This window comes from Aethalodelphis obliquidens, unplaced genomic scaffold (genome assembly GCF_003676395.1).
Source record: "Aethalodelphis obliquidens isolate GAN/ISIS:26980383/991018 unplaced genomic scaffold, ASM367639v1 scaffold10, whole genome shotgun sequence".
Lineage (NCBI taxonomy): Eukaryota > Metazoa > Chordata > Mammalia > Artiodactyla > Delphinidae > Aethalodelphis > Aethalodelphis obliquidens.
The window spans coordinates 40,872,674-40,885,473 of NW_020837954.1; the positions used below are offsets into that span (position 1 = coordinate 40,872,674).

A 12,800-nucleotide genomic window follows, 5' to 3' on the forward strand; every position below is an offset into this window, starting at 1 on the left:
AGCTGCAAGGGAGAGATACTTGACCACCAGTCACAGAAAGCAAGGTAAGGAGTTATAAGTTTTTAAGAAAAATGAGAGCTAATAGGACAGAAGGTTCTTTCAAACTGTAGGCTGTGACCTCTGACACTGACTTGGACGGCTGCATTTGAAAAAACGAAATAAAGCAGAAAAATAATCAGGAGTGTGCTCTGTTTGGAAGGGTAAGTAATGTTTCTTAAAACTTATTTCAGTTTACACATCACATACACACATATACACATACACATGAAAGCACAAATTATATACCTAGGTGCAAACTGGAGTGATGTGAAATGCTATCTACTGTGGACTGGAGTAAAAAAAAGAAGTATTTGGAAAACACTGTACTAGGTGCTCAGGCTGTGTTAGAACTTATGCAGATCACTTGCTTTCTCCATGTCCCTTTGATTCACAGAGGCTGAAAAATTATTCGTGGGCATAATAAAACCAAGGCCACCTCCCAGCCCTGGTGGCAAAGGGTTCCCACGCAAAGAACCTGCTGGGACAGGTTTTTCCCAGCTCCCGCCAGGGAAGGGGTGGGGGGCGGCGCTGCACCTGGGGAGGAGAGAGAATCGTTCACTGGTTCTGCAGCCACGGCCAGGTCCTCAGAGGGACCGTCTTTGCATTCCTGGCACTGGGAGTGCCGGTGTGAGTTCACACAGAGGGCATAGATGGCATACTTCATGGCACAGAAGCTCCGGTAGAGTGTCAGGTTCTGACACCGGCTCAGGTGCGCAGGGACCGTGGCGTCAGTTGGATCTGAATTATAGAGAGAAACAGGCAGAACTTCAGAGATGCTTCTTTTTTTTTTTTTTAATTTATTTTATTTTTGGCTGCATTGGGTCTTTGTTGCTGTGCGCAGGCTTTCTCTAGTTGCTGTGAGTGGGGGCCACTCCTTGTCGCAATGCACGGGCTTCTCATTGCGGTGGATTCTCTTGTTGTGGAGCACGGGCTCTAGGCGCGCAGGCTCAGTAGTTGTGGCTCGCGGGCTTTAGAGCGCAGGCTCAGTAGTTGTGGTGCACGGGCTTAGTTGCTCCGCGGCATGTGGGATCTTCCCGGACCAGGGCTCGAACCCGTGTCCCCTGCATTGGCAGGCAGATTCTTAACCACTGCGCCACCAGGGAAGTCCCAGAGATGCTTCTTTCAGGCAGGGGCTGCATGTATGGCTGAAGCAAAGAGATGCCACACTGCTAGTCCCCTAGGTGTTCTCACCCTCTCTCCTTTCTGGCAGTGTGATGTGTGTCCCTTCCAGGCCTTTTTTTCTATTCAACAACTTTCAGTCTCTCGGTTGCCTTTTCCCCACCAATCTCCCCTCTACATGTCTGTTCAACCTAGGCCTCATAGCTATTTAACAAATCTTTCCCTTACATTTCTTAAAATACTTGCTTTTCCTTTTTTAAAAAAATAAAACTTGAAGTACATGTTTGGTCTACCTTTCGAATGCCACATTACCCAAGAGGCAGGCTTAAAATGTGTTTAGATTGAGAAATAAGAGAGCAAAGGTAACACGGTGTTTAAAAAAAAAAAAATACTTGATATTTTTAGGAAAGCCCTGAAGCAGACATCATGAGAAAAAACATAAACTCTGTTGAGATTCCGTACACTTGTTTAATAATTTATAATTTTTCATTAAAAATTTGTTTTGAACTTAGGAGAGAGGAAGGTTACCATCTTTACAGAATCTCTAAACATCTTAATCTACCCCTAATTCTTATCATAGCAAAAGTATAACCTGTTCAAAGAAAAAACATTAAATGTAATAAAGCAAAAAGAAGAAAAAAATACCACCCATAAGCCTACCAGCTAAATACAACCACTGCTACATTCTGGTTTAACCCCTTTAATAGTTTTGTGTACATGTGTATGTGTTTGAGTGTAACATTTTATATACTATTTAATTTTCCTACTTCTTAAAAATCCTTTAGAGCATAAGCATTTGATTATGTTTCTTTACAAACTAAATCTCTGCTGGATGCATATAGCTCTACTGAATGAATCCCTGTCTAGGCATATTCCTCAAGGGCAGGACATTGGAATAGTTAGGGATGTTTTGCTACTACAATGCTGCAACAAGCCCCTTTAGGTATAGGTTTCCTAGTGATTACTTCTTAGAAGCTTGGCCTTGCCAAGGTCAGGGTAATAAGCAGAACAAAGTCAATATTGTTCTATGGTCTTGACCTCTTCATGGCATTATTGCCCAGAGCCAGGACTTGCAAGCTCGCTGAGAGGGAGTGGCTCCTTACATTTTTGCCCCAGATGCCTCTCTTGCCTCACCCTAGTCCAAGCCCTATTATCACTCCTCTTTTGCCTTTTCCAAGTTCAAGTTCTAAGTGTGTTCTGGTGGGTCACCAGGGATAGATTTCAAACACTTCTTCGGAAGCCTTTTGTACTCGTATGTAGAAAACAGAGAGTTCCAGTTCCTTTAGGAAATCTGCTAAACAAGTTGTCTACCTTTCCAAAAAAATATACAATGTAGTAACACTAGTTTTACAATTAGTGGTAGGTCCTTTAAAAAAGTAAATCAAAGCAATATCTAGGCTGAGAGACATCTACTGCCATATGAGAATGTTTGTTTCTCTCAAAAGTAAGGTCCCCGGCCTGTGTAGTAGGTTGTGACCACACCATCATATGATTTTTGAGAGCAAAAAAGAGTGCTTGTTTAATGGGGACTTGAATTTTAAGCAAAGATCTAAGGTTAAAACAAGGCTTTGTGGGCTTCCCTGGTGGCGCAGTGGTTGAGAGTATGCCTGCCGATGCAGGGGACACGGGTTCGTGCCCCGGTCTGGGAAGATCCCACATGCTGCGGAGCGGCTGGGCCCGTGAGCCATGGCCGCTGAGCCTGCGCGTCCGGAGCCTGTGCTCCACAGCGGGAGAGGCCACAACAGTGAGAGGCCCGCGTACCACAAAAAAACCCAAAAAAACAAGGCTTTGTTACTGTTTCAGGCAAGTCTTTCTTCTAAAAGAAAAACTCTAAAAAAAACTCAAAACAAGAATCTTCTAGAAGAAAGACTCTTTACCTGTTCAATAGACCATGAAGAAGATATGGGAGGGAAGGAAGGCACAAAATGTGCTGTAAGAAAGCTTATGAAGCATGGAGAGACTCACCAAGAATTTGCATAAATACTGCCAGTGACGATGCTGTGAGTTCAGAGGGCAGCTCCTAATTCTGTTCCAGTGAAATGAGGGTATGCTCATGGCTCCTGAGCTGGATCCATGAGGACAAATGTTCCTATGGAATTGTTCTCACAGGATACCCTAGGCCTCATCAAGAAAGGGGAAGATGTCCCTACATCTTGTCATCTGATTGTGGCAAACAGCACTAATTTAGAGGGTACCTGCTGGACCACCCATCTTGATAGATCCCAGCAATCACATCTAGATAAATCTTGTGCTGTAAGAAACATCTGCAAGATTGTCCTAAGAGGGAACCTTGCCCAGGTCACTCCATCGCCAACTCACCATGCTCTTGCTGGGGGTCCTTGGCTGGCACCTTCTGTAGGAGCTTGAGGACATCTTCCTCCCTGAGGGCTGGAAGGTTTGTAAGGTGATGGAGAGAGTAGAGCACTGAGTGGCTTTCTCCACCATGTAAGTGACACAAGAGATCTCTCTTTGGTATGGGGTTGCTGAAAGGGAAAGTTGGGAGGATGGAAGGGGAGGCAGTTTATATAATTGCTTTGAGAAAGACCAGTCTCCATTCCCTCTTATTCTTTCTCTCTGGCCTGTAACACCACAGGTTTCACTTCCCCAAACACTAAATTTCAGTTGGTCTATGATAGAGGATAGCATTTATTTACCCCCAGGGAAGGACATTCATCAAGCTGGCTTTACTTGTCTAGTAAGGACCTAGGAAGGGCCTCTGTGCTCAGCAGGGTCTAGAAAGGGCCCACAGATTAAGCTTCCTAATTTCTGTAATTTTCCTAGCTGAGAGCTGACACGAGCTTCTCTGCTTTTCTTTGAGTCAGGGCCCCTTGCTACTTCCCGCAGTGGCCTACTTGACTTCAGAAGTGCTGGTGAGGTGGGTGAAGAACAAAATAAGAACCCAGATCCAGGGAAGACCCAAGGCTAAGTTATCAGGAAAACACAGGGCTGCGCACACATTTCAAGAGGCAGTTGTTGAATAAAAATGTGATCCAAGATAACACGTGGCTAAGAATGTGGACCACACTCACTAGCTGTGTGACTTTGGGCATGTTATTTAACACTTCTGGGCTTCAGGTGCCCCACCTTTAAAATGAGGATAATATTGGTGTTTACCTCACAGGATTATTGTCAAGCTTAAGTGAAATCATCACGCAAAGGGCTTAGAGCAATGCCTGGTGTATAGTAAGTGCTCAGGAGATGTGAGGTTTTGTTCTTGTGATCACTGTCATCCTTAAATTATCCTCTAGTTATGACCTTATGGCTGTGATGAAGATAATCACTACTTATGCTTCTTTCCTGGTTTAATAGTTGGAACAATTATTTGTTGCTGGTCAACACTGTCAACTTAAACCATTTACAGGGAAGATGTCTTGAAATGGCCACACGTGCAGAGCATGGGTCAAGTGTGCCCAGTGGTGGGAAGAGGGCTGGCTGTGCAGGGCCATACCTGCTCTGCTGCACACACCACTCCAGGACCTCCAGGTGAGCCCACAGCCCATCACAGGCATCCCTGAGGAGCTTATCACAGCCTTGGTCCTGTGTTGATACAGGAGAAGAAAGAGATGCTGACTCAGGCACCTGGGGTCAGAGATGTGACCGATTTCAGGACCCTGCATTCTGCCTCAGCCCAAAGTGCCACCACACTCATTTCCAGAGATGCTTGGGCTTCAGAGTGAGAGTTACCTGGGTCCTGTGGAGTGTCTGGAGCAGCCTCTGGGCTGACGTTAGGCTCTGGCAGTGTGTCCAGCCCAGGAGCACGAGCAGTCGACTGAGAGGGCTGAATTCTCTATCTAGCAGGCAGCCAAGACTTGGGAAGTCTTCCTCCTTCAACAGGGTGAGTGCTGTCACCTGGAAGCCAAAGGAGGCTGCTAGAGGCAGCTCTGGGGACTTGCTGCTAATCAGGGTAAGAAGCTTTTCAGTATAGAAGGGAGGTTTCTGACAATGACAGAAGTGGCCAGTTGAATACAAAGTGTTTAGGAAAACACTAGACTGTAAGCTCCTAGAAGGCAGGGATTGACTTCTGTTGTATCCCCAGATCCTAGCATAGTACATACTACATAGAATGAGGTTAGTAAATAGCTGTTGAAGAACTTTCCTGGTGGTCCAGTGGTAAAGAATCCCCCTTCCAATGCGGGGGACGTAAGTTCCATCCCTGGTCGGGGAACTAAGATCCCACATGCCGTGGGGCAACTAAGCCCATGCGCCACAACTATGAGCTCGTGTGCCTCAACTAGAGAGCCTGCGTGCCACAACTACAGAGCCCACGTGCCCTGGAGCCCACACACCACAACTAGAGAGAGAAAACCTGCATGCCACAGCTAGAGAGAAGCCTGTGCGCTGCGACGAAGAACCTGTGTCGCAACGAAAGATCCTACGTGCCGCAACTAAGACCTGACACAGCCAAAAAAAAAAAAATACAATAAATAAATATTAAAAGAATAGCTGTTGAATTAAACTAAAGTTCAGTTGCAATCTGGAAAGAGAAGGTTAGAGTAATTAGAGTCTCCTGTCAGCTAGGCAACATATTGCTGCCACTGTCTTTTCTTCCTCGCACCCTCCGGAAAGCTTACATGTATCCAACATTTCAGTGCCTGCCCAAGGACTGACACAAAATGCTGGCAGTTCTAATTATGAATGATACTGGTTCTCAGAGCCTTCTGGAACTGTGGGATGGACACAACTAGATGACTCACTGCTAATTAAACTGCTTTGTGTTGGATAAATGAGTGCGAGAGAAAGGAGGAGTGAAGAAGCCTGGAGAGAGTCCCTGGGTACTTGAGTGGTGAAGCACTGAGTTTGACTTACCAGGATCTGCTCGAGGAAGTGCTTGCTGTTGCTCAGGCAGTAGAAATAGGCCAATTTCCAAGCCTGGGCTGGGTCAGGATTGGAGAACAAGGCTAGCATTGCCCGCTCAGGATCTAGATGAGCCAGTGAGACTGAAAATCAAACCAGATGGGGTTACTGGGGAACTGGACTCTTCTTTCCTAAGGTAAAGCCCACTTGAAAAACCAATTGATATGAGAGTTCGCTCTTTTAAAAAGTTAAACCCGGTTTTCTATACTTCTCTCTTAAAGACTCTTTACTTCTCTCAGTAGTTTCTGAAAAGTTCTTTTCTGCTATGACTAGTACTTTATTTTTTTCTCCATCACTCTTTCTTAAGCTATGAAAGCTGCGCTTTCACAGAACATCTTGCCCATTTTTGCTTAGCTTCTCCCATTAGGTTTCCTGAACAACATGGAAGGGAGCAGGCTAGAGGGAGTCAGAGGGGCTGGGCAGAGTGGAATGAGAGAAGCAGTGCAGGGAACACACCTTTTCCCGAGGGTGTGGTTGTCGGTGGCTTTTCTGGGGCCTTCTCTGCATAGGTGTGGCCATACAGGGACACCAGGCCCCGCCCGGCCTCGTGCAGCAGGCAGCCGAGCAGCCGCTCCTCCCGCAGGGGACTCCCCTCTGCCCTGCTGGCCTCCAGCAGTTCCTCACACAGGAGACGCAGCTCAGCCCCGAGCGGCTCTGCAGGGCAGCGCAGAGTCCGCAGGGCTCCGTAGATGGCATCGACTGCCCCTGGGTGCCCGATGGCAGGACCCCGCAAAGCTCGCAATGCCTTTCGAATGAGGTCCACCAGCGCCTTCTGCAGGAACCAGCCTTGGAGGCCCGTGCCATCTTCCTCCCCAAGCAGGAGCTCCAGCAGTGCCTGCGCAGGCTGAGGGGCCTCCCGCAGAAGATCCCAGAGCAGAGAGACAGCTTCTGAGCTGAGCCAAGGGGGCCAGCTCTCTTGCCTCTGATTTCCATCAAGCACAGAGTCTGCCGCATCTTGTGCTAAGACCGTGTACAGCTCCTAAATAGGGGATGAAGAGAGGGATGGGCGCTATGTCCAGAATGTTATCACTTACACGCCTTCATGTTTTCCTCTTTTCAGTGTATATATACACTGTATATATATGCATGTGTGTATACTACTTCTGTAGTAGTTACTATGTGCCAGGTCCTTTACACAGAAAAATTAATACTTACAACCACCTTAGGAAGAAGACACTACTATTATCCTTGTTTTGAAGGTGTCCTCAAATCAGGGGGTTGAGGCAAAGAGAGATTTGCCCAAGGCCTCCATGCTCAAGCTAGTCACCCCCACCCCCATTGCCTCCGAAACATGCACTGTCAATCTAAATCAGGGACTGCAAACTCATAGACCAGGTAACAGATGGGAATAAGACACTACGCCCAGCTCAAGGCATTTAAATTCAACTTTTAAAAGAACACTACAGACCACTTTTTAACCCCTGATCTAAATCCCAACCAAGATTTTGGATACAGAATGTAGTAACACTAGTTTTACAATTAGTGGTAGGTCCTTTAAAAAAGTAAATCATTCTTCATCCTTCCCTAAAACCTTCCCCAGTACCTCCAACTCACACAACTCTCCCTCTTTATTGGGCTTTCAATGTTCTTAAAATTAGTACCATATGGCTTAGTACCTAATTGTGCCATGTGTGTATTTCCTTCCTCCCCAGCTAGATTGCAAGCCTTTAAAAGGCAAGATCTCTGTAGCCTATAATTTGTTTGGTAGGTTATTTCCCACACTTCAGCACCATTTCTGTGGGTGGTACTCAGGGATACCTGTTCAGTAACCGCCTCCAAGATGGTCACAGGACCATGAGTCCTTGACCTAATACAAGTGAAAGTCCCTACCTTAAATCCTATTGTGAATATATCTTCAGTTAGCTGGTGGCTGGGTCATGAAGAAAATAAGTATTGAGCCTCAGAGCATCCCTCAAGCACTTAAGTATAGATCTAGTTAAGATTTTGAATCTGCTCCCAGAAGGCGGTTGTAAGGATTAGCTATAACACATTCAGTGCACCTGTTACAGAAAAGGTATTCAGCAAGTACATACTAGTTCCTTTCTCCCTTTATATTCCCTGCCACATTCTGGTGAAAAATTTAAACATCTAGTTTAAAACCAAGTTAGGTATTCCTTTCACATGAAATAAAAAAAAAAATTAATCCTCAGCTATAATTAGTACTTCTGGCCAAGCTACCTCTAAGAATTCTACAATCAGATAAGTTTCCCCTATCTCTAAATTCCCCTCAAGGGGCCTCCACCTAGCCTGGTCTTGCCTGAGAACAGAGAACTGCCAACATCTTGGGGACCTGTTTCTGCTGGATCCCTGAAAGCTGAATTTGTTGAGTGACTGCAAACCTGGGCAGACAGATCCAGGGCCCTCTCTCACCTTGAGGATGTCCTCTGGGATGTCACCTGGGAGGTCTTCTGACAATAAAAGAAACTCAAGTTTTCTCCGGAAGCCAGCTGGAAGTAACTTCTAGAAGAATCATAAGAAGGAAGCATAGATATTAAGCATGTGCTTTAGCTGACAATTATAAATAAATACTTCTTTCTGGTTCATCTTATTTCTGCTGTTTTCTCTAAGATAAAGTACTTCTGACCATTAAATTCCTGGGTATGTCTTCAGACACTTTTCTTTATAAACGGAAACAGCTAAACTGAACACATTCTCCTCTTAAATACTAACACTTAAATCCCACACTGTTTAGCCTCAAATGCCAAGGCTTGCTTATTTCATGTGATTTTTTGCCTCTAACTTGAAGTCCTTCTCCAAGACTCTCCCTTGCAGTGTCCAAAACACCCAGTTATGGGTAAGCTGGGATGGAATGGCCCACATGATCCTCTTTTGGCCTAAACCCATTTTTGGTATTCATTTTTCGTTGGAAAATAAAAGTAAAGGGGGAGAGATCTAATGTTTATGAAACACTTATTTATGTGCCAGGTACTATGTGCCATATTTTCATGTGTTTTTAAAATCTCATTATATCGCTAAATCAAACAAAACTATGGCATCAGGATGTTTTTAAAAATAATCTGCAGTAATGATGAAATGGTTAGGAAGTATTTTCTAATCATTTCAAGCATGAAAAGGAAAAAGTGACCCCATTGTTGTTAATGAGACAGGACATCAGAGACTAATGTATAAAGGAAGAGAAAGCCTCTGACTCTTCCTGCACCTGCTTGTTTCACAATAACTTCCCCTCACCTGGTCCTTAAAACTAAAATGATAGTCCCCCTTTCTCCAGACACAAATACAAATGAGATGAAAGTCTGAGACTAATTCTGACAGGCACTCTTTTAAATTAGAGACACCTGTAAATCATGCCATCTGAATGCTTATATAATGCTAATGATTGGAAGGTGTAGAGAAAATTCATTCTGGCAAGCTGAAAGTTAGTGATTCTATCAAGGGCTAAGAGGAAGGAATAGATAAGCCCAGACAGCAGGCCCTTAATAAAAGAACTAGTTAAGATTTTAGGACTTTCATTAAAATCCTGAAGACTGACTAGCTTGTATCTTTTTTTTACTGGTGAAATTACTTTATGCATATGCAGGGTCATAGACAACTAACATTCCTAAACCAGGCAAGAATTTGCCCAATGTTTCTAAGCACAGATTTTCTTACTATAAAAGCAAGGCATGTTCAGTGCAGAAAAAGCAGAGAATACAAACATGAAAATGAAAACACACATACACAACACCCCCCCCCCAAATCTTTCCACTGAAGGAGAACTATAGTTACAACTGTGTTCGAAGGGTATTCAGACCATTTTCTACATATGCATATATGCATGCATAACAAACATACTGTTTTCTAAATTTCTTTTTCTTCACATAGCAGAATATAAACATCCTCCCATGTCACTGAAAATTCATTTACCACGTAATTTTAATAGTGCCAGGGTATTTTACAAGTAGATTAATCAGTCTTGAATTGTGGACATGGGAGTTGTTTCTATTTTTCCCTTATTAGAAGCAGCATGCTGTGAACATCATGCTGTTCACGTGATAAAAGATAAAAGGGCAGAAGACAAAAATGGATGAAGGAAAGGGAAAATGGAATCAGTTTCAACGAATAATTCAAAAGGAGCTTTTGACAGCAGGTGGGAGACTGTAGCAGGAGCAGCCAGCAAGCCCCTAAAAGATGAAGTCCAGTTCTGGCTTTGTAGAACTACCTCAGGAACACATTTTAAGTCTTGGTCCTTGTATTAAGTTTTAAAACTCTCTGAGGTCCTTGTATAAAGTTTAAAACATTCCCACGACTGTTTAAATAACTGAGGTACTGGAGCTTTAAGGACCAAATGATCTTCAATTCTGGGAAAAATAACTCTTAGTCTGTGAAAAGGAGCCAGGGAAGTGAAATCCACCTCCTGATCTGGTTGACCAGCTGTCCAGAAATTTAACAACCACCTATCAGCCATAAAGTAAACAAATACCCTCTGCTGAGGCAAAAGTTCACCTGGCTTGACAAATTCCATGTTTGTACTGAAAAGCGCCTTAGTCAGTAACAATAACATTTGTTATTTTTTTTCTTTTCTCTTTGAAGATACTATTGAATATTTTAGCTGAAGATGTCTCTTTTAGATCTGAAACTACAGCCAACTCTTAAACAACCTGGGGTTGATTATTTTTCAGTTTTGCTCCTTTTCCTTTCCTCTCCTGTTGATCTTTTTGTCATTTCTCTTTGCTAGACCATTACCAAAAGCCTGGATAATAAATACATTTAGATTAGTAACTTCTGGTGCTTTTTGACAGCTATGTGAAGAAGGGTAAGTGTCAGGCCAAAGCAGAACTAAAGACAAAATTCATTCTGATGACTGAGAGAAATTAAGAAGAAAATTAGGCTAAATTATAGACATTTACAAAATAGAATTTATGGTTTCTTGTGGCTTACCTGGCGGCGCAGTGGTTAAGAAGCTGCCTGCCAATGCGGGGGGCATGGATTTGAGCCCTGGTGTGGGAAGATCCCACATGCAATGAAGCAACTAAGCCCGTGTGCCACAGCTATTGAGCCTGCGCTCTAGAGCCTGCGAGCCACAACTATTGAGCCCACATGCCACAACTACTGAAGCCTGCTTGCCTAGAGCCCATGTTCTGCAACAAGAGAAGCCACCGCAGTGAGAAGCCTACGCACCACAACGAAGAGTAGCCCCTGCTCGCCGCAACTAGAGAAAGCCTGTGCATAGCAACAAAGACCCAACGCAGCCAAAAATAAATTAAAAAATAAATAAAAATTTAAAAAAAGAATTTATGGTTTCTTAATTTTAAGTCTATGTAGGCTAAAAATATTGTTGAGGTGGAAAAAGCAGAGGACTGATGACTCGAAGGCAGAAGACATTGGTTCCAGCTCCAATTTTGCCAACTAACTTTATGGTGTGACCCTGGGCCAGTCATTTATTTTCTGAGTCAGAGGTTCCTCACTTAAACCTTAAAGTCTCAGGTTTAATACAAAATTGCCGAGAATTTTTTTAATGGATATCAATTTCTGATAATTAACACATATTTCTAAAAGTGCTTTGAATGGTAATTTTTCTTAAAAAAATAAAAACCAAAAACCCTTCCTTACAAGCTTTCTTTCATTATTAATTTGCACATTTTGTTTTCATATTTGGTAACTTTTATTTCAATTCATGTGAGTTGTTAAATTATTAATTAAAGACGTTTAAATCTATAAGATTTCACTGTACTGGACTAGTTAAAATAAGATTTTTGGATGAACAACCAAGTTTCAGCTCAGCCCATTCTCCCTTACTTGAGTATTATGAGGATTAGACTTTATTCACTATCTTGTCACTTTCACTGAGTTCTGCAAAGTTCTGTTTGGGCACAAGACTCACAACAGTATTTAACACAATAGTATCACCTCAGATGGTAGGTTAGTGAATTAATGCCAATGTAAGTTAGTGAATTAATAAATGAATTTAGGTAAAGAGACAGCAGTAAATACTTAAGCCATTCTCACTGTCAATACTGAGAAAGGAATATGACAAACCTCAAAATACAGGAAGTAACAGACAAAAGGGAAATTTCATAACTCCTTCCAAGTTCTTCTCAGTCTTGGCCTCGGGCGAAAATTTTAAATGTAAACCTACTTACCTTTTCCAGGGCCAACCATTTTTCCAGCACAAGAAGCCAGACCCAGGCTAATCTTTGAGGGTTGATATCCTGTCCACATCTGAGAAATGTAAAAAGAAAAAATTTCTAAACAAAGAGTTTCTACTGACCTTTTTTTCTCTTTTGTGATCCAAGATTTAGATTTCACTACTCAGTCTGTTTTAAACCTGAACTGGCGACACATTGTCCTGAGAAATTTTTGAATGTATGTGACAGATCAATAAAATGAGAACCAGAACAGAACTAGCAGCTTTCATTAAAAAAAAAAAAAAGTCACAATTCTATCTCCACCTCCCTATCTAGTTTTTAAAACAAACTAATATTACACAGAAAGCCATAAGAGCAAAGCTATCTGAAATAGAAAACTTGAAATCTTGAAAACAGAATCAAATAGTCAAAGAATAAAGGAACTTTATAAAAATTTATTTTTAACTCTATGCCAGAAACAGGATTATAGGAATTCATAAGCCTTTCTTTGAAGTTAGTAATTTAAATTAGACAGCAATTGGCTAGAATCCAAATTTAAGGGAAAAAACAAAGGAAGAAAAGAATCATGTAAATCTCCATTCTATATGTGCTAATACAGTACTTTCTCATAAGTAAATGCCAGAGTAAGGAAAAGTGAGGGAGAGACTGAACGTTTAACTCCTATACCACTAATTGTTAATAGCACTGCCAGGAAGAACTTCA

The 12,800-nt window shown here is 42.7% G+C and overlaps 1 protein-coding gene across 7 annotated transcripts in view; it reads right to left on the reverse strand.

Moving 5' to 3' along the window:
• Positions 1 to 12,800, reverse strand: part of ZFYVE26 (zinc finger FYVE-type containing 26) — a 61,331-nt gene that overhangs the window by 46,820 nt on the left and 1,711 nt on the right. For 3 of the 7 annotated variants that reach the window (XR_003433709.1, XM_027111586.1, XM_027111585.1), the window contains 8 exons: positions 12,093 to 12,171; positions 8,383 to 8,472; positions 6,469 to 6,991; positions 5,965 to 6,095; positions 4,843 to 5,094; positions 4,607 to 4,737; positions 3,478 to 3,641; positions 574 to 777 (listed from right to left, as the gene is read on the reverse strand). Coding sequence is in view for 6 of the 7 variants with exons in the window: in XM_027111586.1 (XP_026967387.1) it covers positions 574 to 777; positions 3,478 to 3,641; positions 4,607 to 4,737; positions 4,843 to 5,094; positions 5,965 to 6,095; positions 6,469 to 6,991; positions 8,383 to 8,472; positions 12,093 to 12,171 (1,574 nt within the window). In the remaining variant the exon portion in view is untranslated. Of the gene's footprint in view, positions 1 to 573; positions 778 to 3,477; positions 3,642 to 4,606; positions 4,738 to 4,842; positions 5,095 to 5,964; positions 6,096 to 6,468; positions 6,992 to 8,382; positions 8,473 to 12,092; positions 12,172 to 12,800 lie in introns of those variants that run through there. The other 4 variants (XM_027111588.1, XM_027111587.1, XM_027111589.1 and 1 more) reach the window with 4 other exon arrangements.